The sequence below is a fragment of the Zeus faber genome (genome assembly GCF_960531495.2).
Source record: "Zeus faber genome assembly, chromosome: 11".
NCBI classification, from domain to species: Eukaryota; Metazoa; Chordata; class Actinopteri; order Zeiformes; family Zeidae; genus Zeus; species Zeus faber.
The window spans coordinates 27,471,955-27,493,955 of NC_137205.1; the positions used below are offsets into that span (position 1 = coordinate 27,471,955).

General features: G+C 45.1%; 2 protein-coding genes across 2 annotated transcripts; both read left to right on the forward strand.

Annotated features, from left to right (window-relative positions):
• Positions 1 to 1,145: 1,145 nt before the first annotated feature.
• hoxb8a (homeobox B8a) lies at positions 1,146 to 5,739 on the forward strand (the record flags this gene model as incomplete). The annotated part of the gene is made up of 2 exons (XM_080009329.1): positions 1,146 to 1,578; positions 5,363 to 5,739. 2 exons carry the CDS (start codon positions 1,146 to 1,148, stop codon positions 5,737 to 5,739), a joined length of 810 nt encoding a protein of 269 aa, XP_079865455.1.
• A 4,376-nt stretch (positions 5,740 to 10,115) lies between these two features.
• Positions 10,116 to 21,143, forward strand: hoxb7a (homeobox B7a). The gene is made up of 2 exons (XM_080009656.1): positions 10,116 to 10,667; positions 19,896 to 21,143. Exons 1-2 carry the CDS (start codon positions 10,181 to 10,183, stop codon positions 20,171 to 20,173), a joined length of 765 nt encoding a protein of 254 aa, XP_079865782.1. The 5' UTR covers positions 10,116 to 10,180; the 3' UTR covers positions 20,174 to 21,143.
• Positions 21,144 to 22,001: the final 858 nt, after the last annotated feature.

The window sequence follows — 22,001 nt, forward strand, 5'->3', positions numbered from 1 at the left end:
CGCTTCCAGATTAGCTCCTGGCTGCAAAAAAAAAAAAAAAAAAAAAATCAATCTCTTTTCCTCTTGGAGACCTTCTGGAGTGGAGTGTGGGCTCCGTGGGTGAAGGGGATGGGGGAGTCGGGGGGTGAGGGGGCCGGGGGCGGGGGGGCTGATCGGATGCGAAGCGGCAGAATTCTCATTAAGTTTCTCCCCCCTCGCTTGAATATATTATTCCCGCACATATTCTCGTCCCTCCCTCCCTCCCTCCCTCCACCTCCCCCACCCACCCTCCTTGCTCTCCACCACCCCCCTCCCTCCACCACCACCACCACCACCACCCACCGCTCTATCTTTCCGCGGTCCCTCTCCGCTCCCCCACTCGGCGCTCCTCTCTCCCTCTCTCTCTCTCTCTCTCTCTCTCTCTCTCTCTCTCTCTTTCCCTCTCTCCCTCCCTCCATCCTTTCCTCCTCTCCTCTCCCGTTCTCCCACTTCCACGCACATCACAGGCGCTCGGAGCTCGAGCCCGAGACCGAGAGGGAGCAGAGTGGGCGCGCGGGGGGAAACGCTCGGTGCGCGGGGGGAAGCCAATGGGATGAAGAGCTGATAATAGATGCAAATTATCCCTGAAACAGACACCGTCGGAGAGAGAGAGGGAGGGAGAGAGAGGGAGAGAGAGAGAGAGAGGGAGAGAGAGCGAGGGAGAGAGAAAAAAAATATGAAACAACTCATTTGCAGAGGAGTAAATCACGGAAAAACCGCTTGAGAGCTTGGCAGGCACCCGCGCTACACCGGAATTGTGATGCGCACGAGCCCTTCCTCCTCCTCCTCCTCCTCCTCCTCCTCCTCTTCTTCTTCTTCTTCTTCTTCCTCTTCGCTGGAGATTTTATGGAATCGGTGTGATTGTTGTTGTGTCTGGCTCCCGTTATTCACACCACAACCGGCTCGTTTGTTGTGGTCGTGAAAAACACACCGGCGGTCAATAGAACCCGCGTTCCGTCCTTATGACTTCTGTCGCTCCCTCCGCCTGAAAAAAACAAAAAAAAAAAAAAAACAAAACCAAAGCCACGACAAACGCAATCGAACCTTCCCCCCCTTCCTCCACCTCTTAACAATCACAAATAACTCAAAACAGACAAAAAAAAAAAAAAAAAAAAAAAAAGCTGAAAATGAGTTCGTATTTCGTCAACTCGCTCTTCTCCAAATACAAAAGCGGGGACTCGTTACGTCCGAACTACTACGAGTGCGGCTTCGCCCAGGACCTCGCCGGCAGCCGACCCACCGTGGTCTACGGCCCCGGGTCGGGGGCAACTTTCCAGCACCCGCCCCAGATCCAGGACTTCTACCACCACGGCGCGACGACCATGCCCAGCAACCCGTACCCACAGAGCCCGTGTGCGGTCACATGCCACGGCGAGCCCGGCAACTTCTACGGATACGACGCCCTGCAGCGGCAGACGCTGTTCGGGGCCCAGGACGCGGATCTGGTCCAGTACAGCGACTGCAAGCTCGGCGGCGCGCCGGGACTCGGCGGGGACGACGCCGAGGGCACCGACCAGAGCCCGTCGCCCACGCAGCTCTTCCCCTGGATGAGGCCACAAGGTGAGGACGAGATCCAAACGTAAAGATATGAAAAAAAAAATGGGTAGCGAATTGGTGTTTTCCGCCCGGCGGTCGGCGACCCGAGCGCCGCGGCGAGGCGGCGCGGACCGCAGCTGGAAGTCCTCCTTCCAGGCTGCACCGCGGCGGAGCAAGTGAGGAGCGGAGACGGAGAAAAGGGGGGGAAAGAAGGTCAGAGAAGGCACCCCCTCCCCAAAAAAATAACAGCTATTTCATAACAGCCACCGGATCCTCTCCTCGCATTTACCGCGTTCCAGACCACAGACAATAGTGCGTTTATGGTTTTATTGGGAGCGACACAACTTGTGAATGACTTTACGATGTAATTGCCCCCCAATATACAGGCAGTGGCCGGCAGAAAGAAACAGGGCCGACGGGGAGGAATGGAGGGGGGCGCAGTGGGACGAAGGGAATGCATCTCTCCTCTCCCCTCTCCGGGCTTGCTTAGAGAATAAGAGAAACCCTCCACGCTGCGCAGCCGGCAGGTTCGCAGAGACGTCCGCTCGCTCAACTGGGTTAAATGTGGTCGGACGGGAGCGGGGGGAGCCGCGTCGTTGCGGCGGCATGTGCAGCGCGCATCTCCCGTCAAGTTAATCCGGGCTGGTTCACACCCAGGCAAAAGTTTTACTGCTTCGCTTTTACGACTTCACCGTGGCCCGGCGGATTATTTGGCCTCGTGTTGCCTTGCTTTTACCCCACCTCGAGGCTCGGACGAGGAAGCGGCTTCATGTCTGCAGCCTCGCCGCTGCCTGGAGCTTCGGTGCGGGGGTGGGTTGGAAGTAAAGGGCCCTTCTTTTAAGCCTCTCCTTTCTGCACAAATAATAGTTTTACATCGTTCGTGCCACAGATCAAATGTTATCTGTGATTATATATATATATATATATATATATATATATATATATATATATATATATATATATATATATATATATATATATATATATGCCAACTGCACATGCATATCACAGGAGGGACTTCGTTGTCTGTGTAAATCAGGTTATACGGGTCGTTATTTGGTCTGTTGTCTTGTGTGTCTGTAGGTGTGTCTACAGCAAGTGGTCAGCGGCGTTTTTATTAAGGTGTTCGCTGGTGGTTCGTGGAAAATGCCGTTCACACACGAACTCGAGGAGGAAAATCGAACCGCCCTGATCATCATTTAACGGTGATGCGTTTGTAAATCAGGGGGGGGTGAGGTGGAGGGGGGAGGGGGGGGTGAAAAAAAAATCCCCAGATTTTATGGGTTGCCATGCGGGCCTATAATTGATAGTTTAAACCTGCACCGCGGTGATTGATCACGTTGACCGAGATTTCTTTTTTAAGTGAGGAAGAGAAAAGGGGGATTTGGAGAGAGGCGAGCAGCGCTGTGAATGGATGGATGTGTAGATAGGAGCTCGCATTTGGTGGGAGCCACATAATTCTTCCAGTGTGTGTGTGTGTGTGTGTGTGTGTGTGTGTGTGTGTGTGTGTGTGTGTGTGTGTAAGCGTCTTTGTATGAGGCTTGATTTCGTGGATATGAAGACCTATTCACGGTCCAAAAAAAACAAACAAACAAAAAGACTTTCTCTCTCTATCCATTGTGTTATTTCGAGACAGCAGTAACCGAGCGAAACGATCGGGGCTCAGACTTTAGAAATGAAAGTGTGTGTGTGTGTGTGTGTGTGTGTGTGTGTGTATATATATATATATATATGTGTGTGTGTGTGTGTGTGTGTGTGTGTGTGTGTGTGTGTGTGTGTGTGTGTGTGTGGGCCAATTTTTCGTGGAGATTCGCCTGCAAAGTTGTCGTGGTGTGCTGATATATGACGCAGGGATCCAAAACAACAAAATTAGACCTTTCAGACGGTTCCGACTGGCTTGTGGTCGGCAAAAGGTATTACTACATCCACAGATTTACGGCCTCGTTACAGTCAATGACCATTTTGATGGATTATTATCATTGCTCACCGTGTTTTTGTATTAGGCTATTAGGCATCGTATCTGACAAAGAAAATACAGAGCACACGACGTCTGCAGTGGCTTACCGCTGCACAGACAAAATAAGCACAATGGCCCAGTGGTGGAGAACTATCTGTTTTATTGCCTCGAGGTTTTGTAAACAGAACTCTGTGTTGGTTCTGCACGTTAGGAAGTTGGAATTCGATTTGGACTGGCACGAGTTGAGGAGCCATTTCTAAGCGTTCACCGTGAATCCCACCGTTTTATTAGGTATTTAATAAGTTCATAATTGTGGCTTGTTTTTAGTTTATACTGTTTCAATGTCAGCACTGAGTTAATGTAGGTCTGCCTCTGTACGCGGTCAGAGTGGCCTTTGCATCGGATTTCTGTTTCCGTTAATTGCATATTTAATAGAAAGCTTCCGGCTCAGATGTGCGGGTTTCTATTTGACTGACTTTAGAAGCTTTAATAAGGCTCTATCACATATGCACACTTTAGATGGTGGCAATCTGTAATTTCCGACATACAAGCGTTTCCCTTTACTTATTAAAGCTTATTTGATCTCTACCAGGGCTGTGGCTCAGTAGATTTTGTGAGGTAAAAAAGTAATTAACTGTGCAAAACATTATGCTGTGGTGTACTAATTAAGGAATGTGCCACCCTGCAGGCCCCATATCCCAGCCCCATAGAGGCAAAGAATATGCAGAAAAGGGGAGTAATCTGAGACCATTACTGGACAAGGTGTGGGTGGTGAACTACATCACTGGGTTGTCCCTTCAATTATAATCACATAAAAATAATTCCAAATAAATATAATGTTTTATGAAATTGTGATGAAATATAGTTTGCCTCCATTGACATCACATTCAATCCTAGACCCTTAATTCATCTTGAAAACATTGCTGTGAGGAGTTTGCTTTACAATACAGGCGACAGAACTGTCCAAACAATCGCCTGAACCACCCTCCCCCACACTCAGCACTAATTCTTTAATTGTCCCTCTTACAATTTTATTGAAATGGAATGTTCAACTTATGGCCGCTTTCCCGGACTCATTCACACAGGAATCGAGCCTGCTCGTCCTGACACAAAAAAAACACGCTTATGAATGAAACATGGCAAATTGTGTTTATTAATTTGATCATATTTTGGGCCCGTCTCTTGCCATGGGGATTAATGATAAAATGCAAGTTAATAAATCTCCTTATGATGCATCTGTTCTCGCTCAGTGTAGGTCAACAGCAACAACAACAACAACAACAACAAAACACACATTAGGTGAAAGTCATTTAAAATGCCGTCACACATTTTTTCCACACCCCTGGGTTGATCAATTTCGGACAATGTGAACACAACACATCTCCCCGCTGCAGTCCACGGTAAATCACGCCGAGACTATTGAACCTTTTGCCGTGACGCGGGTTGCGCGCGTTATTGATCCACCGCGCGCGTGAGAGTGCGGGGGCGCGGCGCTTCCAAACTCGATAGATAGATAGATAGATAGATAGATAGATAGATAGATAGATAGATAGATAGATAGATAGATAGATAGATAGATAGATAGATAGATAGGTAGATAGATAGATAGGTAGATAGGTAGATAGGTAGATAGATAGATAGGTAGATAGATAGATAGATAGATAGATAGATAGGTAGGTAGGTAGATAGATAGATAGATAGATAGATAGGTAGATAGGTGGACAACAAGAAATATTTATATTTCTTCACTTTGATTTCTACTTGCTTTGGCAAACAGACATATTTCTTCTCCGTCTCTCTCTCCCTCCCCTCCATCCCTCCATCCCTCCATCTCGCCTCTCCTCCCAGTAGCTGCGGGCCGGAGGCGGGGCCGGCAGACCTACAGCCGCTACCAGACGCTGGAGCTGGAGAAGGAGTTCCTGTTCAACCCCTACCTGACCCGGAAGCGCCGCATCGAGGTGTCGCACGCGCTGGCGCTGACGGAGCGGCAGGTGAAGATCTGGTTCCAGAACCGGAGGATGAAGTGGAAGAAGGAGAACAACAAGGACAAGTTCCCCAGCAGCAAGAGCGAGCAGGAGGAGGTGGAGCGGGAGAAGCGGGAGAAGGAGTTCAGAGAGACCGGCAGCGGCAGCGGCGGCGGCGGCGGCGCGGTCACCGTGGCGGGGACCGCCGCCGCGCCGTCTTCCGCCGGCGAGGAATGCTGTGATAAAGTCAGCAAGCAAATGTAAAAATAATAGTGATAATAAAAAAAAATGTAAAAAAAGACGACGGGGCGAAAGTAGGAGAGGAAAGACGCGATTAAAGAAAAGAAGATCGTTTGTTGCTTGTGTGAAATCACGGACGTGAGCGGAATTGGAGGCGGGGACTGTTTTTTTTCGGCGTAGGAACGTGCGCGCGGCCGTAGGACTGCTCGGCCGCGCCCCACTACAGCTGTTTCCAGAGGTGGAAACGTCCAGGTTCAGAGAGTTAAAAAAAACAAACAACAACAAAAAAACAAAACTTAAAACAAACAAAAACAAACAAATAAAACAAAACCCTGTTTTCGCTCCACCCCGCGCACTGATCCCTCTGACCTCACCCGTCAGTCGGTCCTCTCCTCCGGGTTGTTGCCATAATTGACAAATCCGGGCGGTGGCCTCAAAAATCCCGGAGCTGAATTTTAATTCCTGAACCAACCCCTCCCCCGACGTTCCACCTCTGGCTGTTTCCCTCCCGGGTTTGAAAAGGACCGAACTGAACTCAAAGTCTCCCGACGAGGCCGCCTCATCGGACCGGACCGGACCCTGGAGGCCCCCCTTGCTTGTTCGGAGACTCAGAAACAGCGTTTGTGAGCACTGGAAAAAAAAAAAAGAAGAAAAACAATTATAATAATAAGGAGAAGAACAAGAAGGAGGAGAAGAAGAAGAAGCAGCAGCGAGTGTTTGTACTTTTGAACAAAATGAAAATTCCTACCTATAAGGTGTCCGACGGCGCAGAGTCCAACAGACCCACAGCTATAGTCTCCTCTAGTGTCTAATACAAACAAAAGAGAAAAAAAAGGGAATAGCTTCTTTTCTTTGTGGAACAATTATCGTGAGAACATTTCTATATTGTTAGAAAATTATCATTAACAAGTTTATCTTTGGCAGCTGTATAGTTTTTAAGTTAAAATGATGATGGTGCACTTTTTACTGTTCTTCTCACTTCTTCGTTGGTGTTGTTGTTGTTGTTGTTGTTGTTCTAAAGATGATTGATGACGACGATATTATGGTGACGTAGCAATTAATGAAATTCCAACAACATGAAACTGCCTATTTATGCCATTTTAGTAGATTTGACCTTTTTTTTTTTATTTTATTTTATTTTATTTTTTACACGCTCTAATTGTCCTTTACTTGTTTTAGTTCGTTTTTCGACCGATGGTGTTTGTTTATGTTCTCCTTCTTTGGGTAAAAAGCATGCGCACAGTGCAAATGAAAAACTGATTCATAAAAACAAAATAAAAAAAAAAAAATCTGTCACAAAACCATTTGCGTTTCCCGATCAGTTGGATGTAAATCCGTAATTTTTTTTATTCCCTTACTTAGTTTGATTCATCCAAGTAGTGAGTGTTGGTATGATAATGATAATGGAGTTGTTATAATAACTTTCGCAAGAGAAAGAATCCCAGTTTCCCCGGACCCCTCCCCGTCGACCCGCCCAAACTCTCCGAGCCGCTTTCATCTGTCAGCGCGCAGACTGACAAAAACGTTCGGATCATGAGGCCAAACATTAAGCCTCGACTCGGAAATCGGCTCTTTAAACAACAGACGGCGAATCTCCCGGACCCACCGCTCCTCCTCCTCCCCCTCCTCAAAACACCGCTTTATTTATGACGTGTTCACTTCAACACCCTATTTACCATTACATTGTCTGGGAAATGTGAGTCTTTCATCATAATCATGGAGACGACGACGTAAGTGCGAGTGTATTTGCGCCCTCAAATCGTTTCCATCTGGCCGCTGTGAGGAATATGTCGAGCGGGATGGGGCTCTGGATTGCTCCGTACATGCGAAGTCTAAAAAACTAAATACGCGGCCGATGAAATATGTAATAGTGGTGTGGAGGCAACCGGCCAACTAGGTAGCGGCTTTTCTCAAAATACCCTGTATAAACTGTGATATGCTTAGGCATCGCAGGTCCCGGACAAACGACAGGAAACCATTAGTGTTGGGGCAACACACGTCACAACTGACAAGAGAGTAGAATTTAATTGACGCATTGCGCATGCGCATTTCTCGTTTAGGCGCGTCTTTCGCAGTCCAGTTTGTATTTGAATGCTCAACAAATTGTTTGATGCTATTACTAATTGTATGCATTGATACACTTAGTGGGTGAAAAGGGATATAGTTCGTCTCTTAGATAGATTTTTATTTTATAAAAAAAAAACAAAAAAAAACCCCAAAACAGTTCTTGGAAGGTAAGTCGTTTTGACATAAATGCCCCACGCCCCACCCACCCCAAGTGTTATGAATAGAAAAGTAACTTGGAACCGGAGGTGGGGGGTGCATTTCAGACAGCAATGTCTATTTCTGGAGAATTATATCAAGCTTTGACCCATAACTCTTAATTTGCGGGGGTTAAGATAAGATAAGAAACATTCCAGCAAACAACACCCTTTAGTTGGACAATCAGAGTTAATACATTATGATCGTTTTGGCGTTTATTGGGCTCCGCTGACCAAGACAGTTTCTTAAGAATCCCCTGAGCTTACAAAAGTGTTGCATAAAAGTGGAGGGATAAGTGCAGTGGACCGTCCCGGTACTGTCCTACTGCCAACCGGCGCTCATTGAACCCCTCTCGACCAATCAAGTTACTCTACCGGGACTAACTGTTTTATAATAAGTAAATAAATCATAACTTTCCACACAAAGACGTTTGGAATGTGTAATTACCAACGTTGGAACCCCCATCCCCCTCGTTACGTAACCGCTGTATATTGTTTTGCCTGCACCTTTTTCTGCAACTGTGGAAGCCGTAGGCCAGAGAATAGGCCTCCATTAGAAGCCGTGATCTCAACACTTCTTTGCCTTTATTCGAGATCACGGTACACATAACCCCCCGGCGCACCCACGGGCAAATGTTACACTGCAAAACAGATGCACTGAGATCAGGATTAAAGGTTGTTGTTGTCCTCAAGCTGTGACCCGAGCAACCTGCGAGCCAGGTGAGTTCTCTCTGGTGCACGCCGGCCGGAGTGGCTGTAAATCAGACAGCTGTCTGCTATAACCCCCCAGACACACACACACACACACACACACACACACACACACACACACACACACACACACACACACACACACACACACACACACACACACACACACACACACACACACACACACACACACACGTCTGCTTTACTTCAGCAGACACCTGAAAACGACCCTGAAAGTGGCCACACTTGAGGTCAGTAAAAAAAGTCAGATGGAGCTGGTTAGAAGGAAAACAAAGGAAAACGTTTAGAACGTGTTGGCCTTCTCTTTGTTCCCTGTCCCACTGACATTCCGGCTTCACGCAAGCCCAGCTATGCGTCCCTAGCTGGCGTGTAATGCGAGAAAACCTACTTCCAAAGCAGCATTCCGCGGGGCCGGTGGCGTGCTTGAATTAAGCTCCGGGTGCCGGTGTCCAGTTGTCACAGGGATGTTTCATCACGTTGCTTTGGAGCTGTCATCCACTACTGGGGCTATAATGTAAAGTCACAGCGACAGGGACCTCCTGCTATAAAAAGCACCAACATCCCAGCACGGCGTTTCTGCTGCAGCCATATTCATATAGACCTGCCATTGGTAACTGGGGGCCCATGTTGAGGCCAAACAAAAGTGTCTTTCTATGCGGAGCGGCCCCGCTAGCATGTTCTGTTCTGCTATACAGTATGTGACTAATGCTGTAGGGAGAATACCCCCACCCCCCCCCACCTCTCCCCCCTCTATCTCCCACTCCCTATGTGCCTTGTTCTGTCTCCCATTCTATCCGTTTGATGGCACGTGGTGTGCACAAGGAGGCTTCTCATTGGTCAAGATTGATCTACAGATATTAAATGATATATATCTTTAGAAAGTGTTCACTCAGTAATTTTGAATAATGTTCCATAAGTGATAAAAAAAACTGAGCAATTGATCATGTATTTTTCCTATTCCAAGCTCCACAATGAATGGGGGGGCTGGGGAAGACGTTAGTGTTTGAATTTTGGCAGGATACTGTTGTTGTTAGGCGTGACCTACATGAGTACACTTTTAATCCACATCTGTGAGGCTACAGAGGTAGCGATATTTGGTTATTTCCATCGGGGCTCAATAGCCCGTCAGTGAGACTTTGGGCAATTTTAACGAGTATCTGTGCAAACTTGGGGCCTTGACTGTGTCCGCGTCCCGCCTCACTCACCCGAGCGGCCACTAGGCGCAGCGTCCCGCACACCCGCCCTCCGCCCCCCTTAGCGTTACCGGAGCTGCGAGGAAAACCGGCCATTGGGCGTCTGCACGTCACGTGGAACCCCTGGTCACGTGCGGCTCGGCGAGAGGGAGGGGGGAGGGAGGGTACGGATGATTTTTGGTGTAAATCTAGACAGTAATACCCCGCCAATAATTTACACTACCTCGTAAAAAGTCGGCATTAAACCACCCCAGGCCTACAAATCATCGGCACCAAATTATGAGTTCTCTTTACTACGCCAACGCGTTGTTTTCCAAATACCAGCAAGCCGCCGCGGGCTGCTCCGTGCTGTTCCCCGGCTCCTTCCCAGACTCCTGCCCAACTTCTGCGTCGTGCGCCCTCGCTTCCAACTCCTCCCGGGGCGGCGGCTTCCACCATGCCGCCGGTGGAAGAAGCAGGGAGCTCTCCTTCGCCCCGTGCGCGTCGCCGTTCGGGTCGTCCCCCGGACCGCACGGGAGCGGCGCCGGGAACGGCGCGCCCAGCCCCGGCGCACATTCCTCCAGCCCCGGGGTTTATCCAGCGGGAGCCGAGGCGGCCGCGTACGGTTCGTTCGGCTCCCTCCGCGCGTCCCTCTTCGACCGGCACGCCGGCCACTACGGAGCCGGGAAGCAGCACACCGGCTGCGGGGGGAAGCTGCCGGGCTCCGAGCAGCACCCGCCACTTAACGACGACAGTCTGCGCATTTACCCCTGGATGAGGAGCTCAGGTGAGGGGGAGAAGGGGGGTTGTCGGGGTGACGATTCAGAGAGGATGGGGGTGACAACCGTTTCATGTTTGATGAAGGGGGGGAAAAAAAGTTAAGGAAATGTTTTAACAACGGTTAGGTGGACGGAGAGGGGAGGTGTGGGCTGGGGGAGGTGGGCATTAGTATGACCTGATAATTACGTTAAACGGTCTTTAAACTGTTGGCCCCGTTGCGGAGCGGCCGAGGTCGGTAGCTGAACTATGTCTGTGTCTTTTACGACCCCCCCCCCTCCCCCCGCCTCCCTCTCCACCGTGCATAAGATCTTTTATGACTATACCACCTCCATAAAACCATATAATTTAGGACTTGGTGAATATTCATTAGATAGTGTTGTGTTTTTAAAAAAGACCTAGGGAGGAAGAAAGGGAGTATTGGTACCATTCCAAAACCATGTTAAATATTAAAGGCCGGTTCCGTGTAAAAAAAACAACAACAAAACATTTTAAGGACACCTGGTTGTTTAAATGCCCACTTAGAAAAAACCCCCAAAATAATTATGTATATTTATGTGTGTGTCTAACATAACATGAATATCTAGCGGCGAAGACAGCTTGGGAAAACGTTACAACGTGGAGAGATCACTAGTGCGGCCTTTTCTCTGTGCTTACAGCCAACCAAGAGCCCATTGTGCCATTGTCCTGTCGGCACAAATCCCCTCATAAAATAAACACTATAAATTACGAAATCAGTTTGATGCTTGAGCTTGCTTTGAATGCCTGCCTTCACCACCACCACCACCACCCCCCTCCTTCCCTGATTGTGAGAGCGTCTTTGTGGCGTTAATAGAGCGCTGCATTGCAACACAGGCCCTGGGACGATGCCTCTAACCACAACACACACAGCAACAACCCGAGAGCCGCCGGGGCATCAGAGGCTCAATGATCCGCAGCCTGGAGCCCTGCAAGCATTTTGCACTATGATGCAGAATGAGTGACGAGCTGGAAAATAAACTATGGCGAGCGGTTTCCCTCAAACTGTCCCGCGTAAGAGTGCACGTAAGATTTGTGTCTTCGTGGAGTTAGTTCTGCGTGTAAGTAGGACAGCGACGATTGAGTGTACGGTTTGTTTTTTTTTGGACGGCCATACGTTTGTGTGATAATTACACACGTGGGCTCCGTCGGTTTTTATTCTTGGGCGCGCGCCTTATTTTATTTTTCTCCTTCTCTGGTACGCGCATGCGTGTTTGTTTGCCTGCCACTAGGCAAGTGCGCGCATGTGCCTGTGCTGTGAATGCGCCGAAAGCAGGGCCGCTTGGAGAAAATGACCGCGCTACCCCACAAACTAGGCACGGATCCATCCACTCACCCATCCATCCGCCCCTCCGTCCATCCGTCCATCCCTCCTCCCATCCATCCCTGAATCCAACCAGCTGGCGGCCAGCTGCAGTACACAGTGATATACTGGTCGTTTACTTTTCTTTGTGTAACGCTCTTCTGTAAGCATTAGGCCTTTATAGCTTAATTTTTTATCTCAAAGTTCATCAGCTATTATGTCGGGACGGCGAGGTTCGGTTATGGCTTTCTGGTTGGTCTTTGTGAACGTGACAGGAATGCTCTTTGAAATGACAGTTGTATTATCAGACACGCATGACAGCTATACCAGACGACTTTATAGACTTTGTCACTATTCACACACGGGCTTTGCGTGTGTGTGTGTGTGTGCGTTTTTTTAGAGATAGCTGTCACTATTAATTGCGTTAATATGGTGAGAAAATTTGGGAGAATACAGGGTTAGGGTTTTCTGCCCGTGGCGGTGCCTGTCTGTGTCTTGGATCGTGTCCAGCGGCATAAAAAAAAAAAACGACTTCAGCTAATCCAAGTTGATACGAATTGTATCTTAGTTTCTTCGGAGACCTATAAAACACGCACGCACGCACGCACGCACGCGAAAAGAAAGGTGATTATTAAGGCCTGAAAGAAATATGTGTTGTTTTCTCACTTTCGCTCCGGAGCGCGCCTGCGCGCGCGCAGATTAATGTGTGGGGACGCGCGTCATGGACACCGGCCCTCGCGACAGGCACCATAATGAATTTATAGATTTTAATTTAGATCAAATTCCGGGCCGGGCGTTCGGGGGTAATTGAAGAAAAAGAAAAAAAAAAAAAAAAAAAAAAAAGTCTAGAATGTACTGGTGTGATTTCGGGTCCCGGTGCGCCGTTAATCCTGCTGAGTGAAACTCATCTGCGGTGGCAAAGCGGGCTTCCTATTCCTGAAGCCAAATAAATAATCACTTGTCGAACGAGGAGTGTGGGTTCATAATATCCGCACCCACAAACACGGGCACGCAAGCGCGTGCGCACACACACACGCACGCACACACACGCACACACAATCATACACACATTACCTACACATAAACCCACACAGGCACTCTTCAATATGCTCTTTACAAAAATGAATTCACTTTTCTGCGGTGGGTGTTTACGCGCCAAGTCTCTCCCCACGCCTGCCCCCTCGGGCATTTTTTTTTTCTCCTTTTTTTTTTTTTTTTTTACTGCGCGAGATTTATTTTCGTGACACCCACGTTAATGTGCGTGTGCGCGCGCGCGCGCCCGTCGAGGTAGATTTGGGGAGCGAGCACAATGCGAGTCCTTGTTTTTCGGCAGGCGGAGGAAGAGGATTCCTGCCGAGCGCGAGCTATTTCTGTTGACGGGAACAATCCATCGTGGATTCTTTCTTTCCTCATTTCTTTCTTTCTTTCTTTCTTTCTTCACCCCCCAGCCGCTTCTCTATCGCCTCCATCCTTATCTGCGACACGTCACGACGCAGCCGAGAGAGGAAACGGGGCGCACAAAGACGCGCGCACACACACTCAATCACACGCACCGACGCGGCTCTGACTCGCACACGTTTACTCACTCATTCACACATCATGCCTACTGCCTCCAATAAAAACCGGATCGCACGCGCACGCGCGCGTCCAGTCTCCGGCTCCGCGGTCTCAGATCGTCTGGACCGAGTCCCAAAACGGAAGCGGAGTCCGATTTAGCAGGAAACAGAAATAAACCCATAGAAAAAAACCGTTTACAGTTCCATAGGGGAATGCCAGTCTGTGTTTCAACATTACATGGCGGTTTGTTTGCACACAAAATAATAAAAAACATATATATATATATATATATATATATATATATATATATATATATATATATATATATATATATATATATATATATATATATATATATATATATGTATGCATTTATAGTGTCCCATGAATAGTTAATAAAAACTGCGCAACAGCAACCTTGGAGCACATTCTTCTGTGTGGGAGAAAGCATTCCGTTTTACATTGATAATCTGGGGGAATTATTAGTTTATACTCCAGAGTCGCTGCCATGACGATGGGAAGCTTCCTGTGAAAGCTGGAGAGCGATTGTTGCCACATGAATTCAATCAGCTGGGAGCAGGAAACATCCCAAGAATCCACACAGCGCACTCCTGCCGCAGCCTACTCGTTTCTCGCCATTTTGTTGAACGATGCGACGCGACTGTTGCACGCACCACGGCGACGTCCACCGGCAGGTTGTGACGCGGATTGATCGGTCAGAACGTGAGACATCACACAAAGAGTGGATCACACCCCCACACACGTCTGCGCGTTCAAATACGCCCGCACGCTATTAGTTGTCCTATTTAGCGGAGAGCAATTCTATATGAGACTTGTGGACAGTGGCTTTAAAGAGAGGGAGAGAGACAGACAAACCGACATAGAGAGAAAGAGAGAGAGAGAGAGACAGACAGACAGAGGGACAGACAGACAGAGAGGGCGAGCGAGCTGCGGGTGATATCGATACCTTTGTGAAATCGGAGCCCGTCTAGCGGGCAGGTACAGGGGATCACACCATGGCGTGTGCACGCGCACGCCCACGCGCGCGCGCTCTCCCCAAATTATAGCGGCTATGATTCAGAGTTCAGATCAAGTTGTGTGGGAACAAAAGCACACTGACTGATCCGTTTCAAAATCGACGCGCTCCCCCCCAACTATGACGCCACTTTAACGCGCGCGGCAAGGAGGGGAAAATGAGGCGCGCACGCGGGCCTAACGTTAATCGCTGCTCGCGCTGCTCCGGTGCAGCCCCTCGGTCGTCTGAAAGGGATCTTTGTGATCATGTTGGACACGGTTCACATGGAGGCTGTTACGGCGCCTGTTTTGAATAGAAAACAACACTCGGAATCTGAATCTTGTTTATTGGGCCAAGCATTTTCAGATGCAAGTCATTTGTCTCGGTAAGGATTGGTTCGTTGCTGTGCACGGAGAATTATGGATTAGAAAAAAAAAAAAAAGCAAAAGCATAACTGCCCAACATAGAAACAATACAAACAACTATACAAATCCATGAAGAATATACAAAATGTGGTTGAATGGACGGAGGAGCTTGTTGTTTAATTGTATGTATGCTGCGGTATAATGGAAGAAGGTTGTCCTGACTGGGCCTACTCTACAGGAACTTTGTGAATTAGTATCCTTCTTTTAAGAAAACCAAGATCCACGTTGTTCAACAACTTTGACTCTATTCTTTTTGTGAGAGCACAAGTATAACCTTCACTATGGGGCGGCGAATGTAAAAATGTGGTTACAATTCCCGAGCTGATATGTTCATAATATGTAGGTCACTTCCCTCACATTATGCTCATTTTCATTTTTCTCGTGTTAAATGTTAAAACAAAATGTTCAATGTCAAATCTTAATGTTGAATCTGAATCTAAATGTTAAACCTGAATCTTAAGGTTGAATCTGAATGTAAAAAGTTAAATATAAATGTTGAATCTCAAATTATGAATCCTAATCTGAATGTAAAATCTAAATCTGAATGTTAAATCTAAATTATGAATCTTAATCTAAATGTAAAATCTAAATCTGAATGTAAAATCTAAATCTGAATGTTAAATCTAAATCTAAATGTTAAATCTAAATTATGTATCTTCATCTAAATGTAAAATCTAAATCTGAATGCTAAATCTAAATCTGATTATGAAATCTAAATCTGAGTGTAAAATATAATCTGAATGCTAAATCTAAATCTGAATGTAAAATCTAAATCTGAATGCTAAATCTAAATCTGATTATAAAATCTAAATCTGAGTGTAAAATCTAAATCTGAATGTAAAATCTAAATCTGAGTGTAAAATCTAAATCCGAGTGTAAAATCTAAATCTGAACGTTAAATCTAAATCTGAGTGTAAAATCTAAATCTGAATGTAAAATCTAAATCTGAATGCTAAATCTAAATCTGATTATAAAATCTAAATCTGAGTGTAAAATCTAAATCTGAATGTAAAATCTAAATCTGAGTGTTAAATCTAAATCTGTTGGCGAATGTAATGCTAAATGTTTAGAAAATATGTAAATACACACTCCTTGCCTCGCCTCCTTCCTCAAAACAAGCACCCGCAGCCCTGCCCACACCCCTGACTGTGTGTATATAAATATGAACAGTTCTGGGGACTCCCGGGAGTGGAACCAGGAACTGGGGAGTTCCCCTGAGACCTCGATACCGTCAAGGGCTTTTTCTGTGGTTGTATTCGCACCGCACCGGAACTCTGAAGCGACCTTGAAAGTTATGTTAGCCAACGGGGTTTCAGCGTGAGTTCAGCATTGCATTTACTCTGTAACTGTCACTTATTTCACCCTATCAGTCGACTACAATGTGTTTCTGAACACGTTTGAGGCAAGAAATACGCAATCCAGTTGCCAAATCTTCACTCATATTAGATCTACAGGACATCGTTTGAAAGTAGTTTCCGATTTTTGCAAGGCAATCATCGAGAGGCCCGCACAGGGATGACGGGGTGTATGTTAATTCATGCAATCAACGTCGGGAACATTTACATTTACATTTAGTCATTTAGCAGACGCTTTTATCCAAAGCGACTTACAATTGTTCAAACACCGACGAACGCAGCCATCAGGAGCAATTAGGGGTTAGGTGTATTGCTCAAGGACACTACAGCATGCTATCAGGAGGAGCCTGGGATTGAACCAGCAACCTTTAGATCACTAGACCACCAGCTCTACCGCCTGAGCTACCACCCCCCGGGAAGTATAATATATGAAATGAATACATCTAAAATTTGAAACAGAAATGTATGTGTGAATTTTTTGATTCCCGCTGAGTGTGCGCGGGCTGGTCCGCACCCAGACTGATGCAGCTCAACTGGGCAGCCTGTTCTCGTTGCACCAGGGTGCGAGGGACCGTGGACTTACATCTGGACAAGTCACCCTGCACTTACGTCACTGATGGTTCCCCTTATTTTTAGTATTTCTAGAGCTAACGGAGCTTATTGTGCGTAATCACCGGGTGTCATGACATTTCCTCGCATATATGTATGACCGTATGTATATGTACGTGACAAATAATGTCTTGAACTTGAGCCGGTTAGGTCCTGCTCAAGAGTGAGAGGTAAAATAAAGTTCCTCGGAACGGGGCTCTAAGAACTAGGATCGTTTCTCGTTACTGCAGTGCGGACACAAAAAAGGGACGGTTCCTCCAAAGAGTTCTTCGAACTAACAAGGCTTGGACGGTGCAAAAACACCTTACGTCACCTCTGGTGTGTATGGTGTAGCGAGTCAGGTTTTGTCTTCCAACCCAGCAGACCCAGCCTTGATTCCCCATGTGTGAACAACTCATACTTATAAATTGCCCCCCCCCCCCCCCCCCCATCTGTTTCAAACTTGATAATAAAATCCACAGTGTGAGAGTGAATTTTTTTTTTTTTTTTTTACATTATATGCAAGGATAGAAGAATAAAATTTATAAAGAAAAACAACCAAACTATTGAATTATTCAGACCTTGCAGGAAAAAAAAGGCAATAAACATGGATGAGTTGTTCACACATGGGGAATCGAACCTGGGGCTACTGGGTTCCAAACGACAATCAGAACCTGTTTATTGGGCCAAACTGTTTAATATGCAAGGGATTTGTCCAAGAAAGGATTAGTGCGTTACTGTGTACGGATATTTAGGGTTAAAATGTGGTTCAATGTACAGGGGAGCTTGTCAGAAAGTTTTTTAGTGGTGCTGTGGTATAATGGAAGAAGGTTGTCCTGACTGGGCCTACTCTGCAGGAACAATGTGAATTGTTATCCTTCTTCTTTGAAGACCAAAATACACGTTATTCAACAACTCTGACTTCCTTACTTTTGTCACAGCACAATTATAATCTTCACTATGCGGCGGGGAAATGAAAAATTTGCTTACAATTTTTTAGCTGATATATTTTGAATATTTAGTTCACGTTCCTCACATTAAGCTACTTTACCACACATTTGAGACATAGTCATGTAAAACAACATGTAATAAGTTATTGTTAACAATAACTTTATATGTAAAACATTTTTTATGTCAAATGTAAATATTAAATCAAAGTCCAAGTGTTAAATCTAAATGTTAAACCTAAATCTAAATGATAAGTGTGGAAGCTAAATGTTGAATCTAAATCTAAATGTTAAATCTAAATGTTACATCTAAATGTGTCACATAATGTAAAGCAAAAATGTTTATAAAATTTCGCAAACAGCCCACACATCTTGTCTCACCTCCTCCTCAAACAGCAGCACAGCCCCATCCACACCACTGACTGTGTGTGTGTGTGTGTGTGTGTGTGTGTGTGTGTGTGTGTGTGTGTGTGTGTGTGTGTGTGTGTGTGTGTGTGTGTGTGTGTGTATATGTGTGTGTGTGTATGAACAAACTACACAAGTAAGCGTTGGTATATGGAATTCTTCTGTCCTTGCAGTTACTGTAAAAAGATAGTCACTCTCACATTCAATATTTTATTATCAAGTTTGAAACACATTGGGAAAAAAGGAAATTAACATGTATGGGTGGTTCACACACATGGAATCTAACCACGTTCTACTGGGTAGGTATTGTAAAGTGTTACTCGCTACACCCACCATACGTTACTCAGTGTGTTCATACACATGGGCAGGGCTGAGTGTGCTGTTTGAGGAAGGAGGTGAGGCAAGGAACGTGGGCTATTTGCATATTTTCTATAGGTTTTGCTTTACATTCAAATGACACAGTTAGATGTAAAATTTAGATTTCCAACTAACATTTAGATTTCGATTCAACATTTAGATTTAACTTCAAACATTTTGATTTAGATTTAACATTTAGATTTTACATTATTTTACATTCAAACATTGTTAAGAATTACTGATTCTTTAACGTGATTTTTTTGTCTCAAATGTGGGGAAAATTTGCTAAATGTGAACAAAGTGACCAAAATATTACGAATAGATCAGCTACAAAATGGTAGCCAAGTATTGACATTCAGCGGCCCCATACTTCTCATGTATAAAACAACAAACTAGGCTCTATTGACAGAAGCTGCTGTGATTCTGATATTTAGTTTCACATACTACTGTAATTTTCTTTGCATCTGCATATGGCATTTGGCATTATGGCATTCTTTAGAAAAGCGGCCCGAGCTTTCAACTTATTGATTTGGTAACAGTAAGGTGTTATACATCAATTGGCATCACCATCCTCCAATAAGCAGCATATTGTGTCCACACACTGAGCTCGAAGTGGATTTGGCTTTTTACAAGGCTGTTAACAGCCTTTACTGGACTATAAATGACCTCCGTGCTGAGGAGGGTAAATATGCCGCAGGTTGTCATTAAACTCCAGTTGTTCCTGTTAGAGAACCACGAGCAGCACGTTCGCTCGGATCTCTCCTTAAATCCACTATTATTGTGCAGTACAGAACATTCTATCATATCAGTTATTAAATCAGCTGCTGCGACTCTGATAGATATTGCGGGATTGCAAAAAAATGGAAAATTCAATGATTGTGGTTTGAGGCGTTCATTTTAATAAGCAAAATAGTTATATATATATTTTTTTTTTTTAATTTTCACACTTAAATGGAGAGAATTGAAGCGCGCGCACACACACACACACACACACACACACACACACTCTCACTCACTCACTCACTCACTCACTCACTCACGGCAAAAAAACACTTAGAAAACCCATTTCTCATAATTTACTCCAGGGACTAGAGTCACTAATTTACTAGTGACTTCGGAATTTATTTGAATAACACACACACACACACACACACACACACACACACACACACACACACACACACACACACACACACACACACACACACACAGACAGTGTGTGTTAAGTGTATTAAGAGTATTAAAGCAACTCTGTGTTCGCACGGCAGGTGCCGACAGGCGGCGGGGGCGGCAGACCTACACCCGGTACCAGACGCTGGAGCTGGAGAAGGAGTTCCACTTCAACCGGTACCTCACGCGGCGGCGGCGGATAGAGATAGCGCACGCGCTCTGCCTCACGGAGAGACAGATCAAGATCTGGTTCCAGAACCGGAGGATGAAGTGGAAGAAGGAGAACAAGAGCCCGGGAGCCGGTTCCCCCTCGGCGGTCGGGCCGACGAACGGTGACGAGGAGGAGGAGGAAGACGAGGAGGAGGAGGACGAATAGAGGATCCCGGTTGATTTTTGGGGGGGAACGTGGAGACAGAGCATTAAATTGACGGAGTAACCGGTGCAACAACATGCTGCACTTTTACCGCGTTTCCTGGTGTCAGAAACGGCCACTGTTTACTAAACAGGATGTACTGACAGTACAGTGCTCATAGTAGGCCTATGTTTTTTCTCCTTTTAATTTTGGACACCCGTGAGATAGAGAGCTCTGTATAAACTGTTTTCAGATAGATAAAAAAATAGATAGAAAAATAGACAAATAAATAAATAGATAAATAAATAAATAGACAAAAATATGAATTAATAAATAAACCAGGAACCGCATATAGATATTATAGAATATCTGCTGCATCGGTGCTAATATCAATATTTAGTACAGGTGATTGATGGTTGAACATTTGGAACCTTTCAGACTGAAGGGATAAACATTTTGCACTTGAATCTTTGTGCCAGCGAGCTCTGCAAATGTCTATCCATAAAATTGGCACATGATTGTTTTTGGGGTTGGATTTTTAGATGCTTTGTCACACTGAGCAACACATACAATGCTACCTATGATGACGTCTATAGTTATATTTATGAATGTGAAAAGGGTTAGATGCACCGACATTATATTAGTACTTTGGGAGAAAAAGGAGAATTGCGAATGTGCTTAAAATGAACGGCGTATAGCTGCGTGTATTAGATGTAATTGGATTTGAAATCTGTAATATATAACACATGGTGGTCGTCGTTGAAGGCTCTAGTAAAGTTACAGGCCCACCGTGTCCCATTTAAAGGGATGGATCTATTCTCTGTCACTAATCTGTGTGTGTTTTCTGACATTGCTGCACGGAAGCTGAGCTTATATCGCAGTTTATCGTTTGCTTCTTTTTGCATCGTGTTGTGTGCAGCTCAGAGCCTTGTGCCGCAAGGAGCTGCGCTTATATCGTGCTGTAGACTTTGCGTTTGGCTTTGATTTGTAAAATAAAAACAATAAAAAATACCAAGAAAGGATCAACTGTGTATTATCCAAGTATTTTTTATAAATAAATATACTAGATTTCCCCTTTCCCAAGTCTAAAGATGATTCCGCCGATTCTTAGGGCCATTTTTTTTTCTTACAAAAAGTATAAAACGAACTAATACACTAATACTACTACGAAGGCTTCCACCACTACTACTACTACTACCTAATAGTATTTCTACTAGGAAGATGATGATGATGATGATGAGGAAGCGAAAGGAGGTGGAAAAGAAAAAGTGTATTCCAATTACAATAACAAGAGTAATAGAAAATGGTATTATTTTGATTATAAACATGAATAATAATAATAATAATAATAATAATAGTGATATTATAATAAGAATAATAATCCTCATCATAATAATGTTGTTTTTGTAATTATTATTAATATTTACTTAATTTATGCAGCTAAATAAATTAAATCCTATAAGTAAATAAATCCTAACGTGCGTGGAAATAAGTAATCATCGAGAAACAATATAGTAAGCAAGGTCTTTGGGGCACTCCAGTATGTTTCGAGTGACATTCTGTGTGACTCTCAATTATATATATATATATATATTATTTTTTTTTCTATTATATTGTCTATATATATTCTAATTGCATGAATTCGTGGTATTGACATGGCGTCGGATATTCGAGGTTTTTACAGAGGGGTAAAAAAAAAAAAAAAGACAACAACAACCAAGAATAGGAAATCTTCGATTCCCATGTTGTGCCCAAATTCCCATGATGGTATTCTATGAACAGGTGAACTGGTGTTTTATTATTTTTAGAAATGCTCTGCCGTCTCCACACCTCGACAAATAAAAAGTCCTCG

Excerpts from the sequence above, each read along its gene's own strand:
- hoxb7a (XM_080009656.1), top strand. The coding sequence starts at position 10,181 with ATGAGTTCTCTTTACTACGCCAACGCGTTGTTTTCCAAATACCAGCAA. Across the intron at positions 10,668-19,895 it reads CCCCTGGATGAGGAGCTCAG|GTGCCGACAGGCGGCGGGGG; the intron begins GTGAGGGGGAGA and ends TTCGCACGGCAG.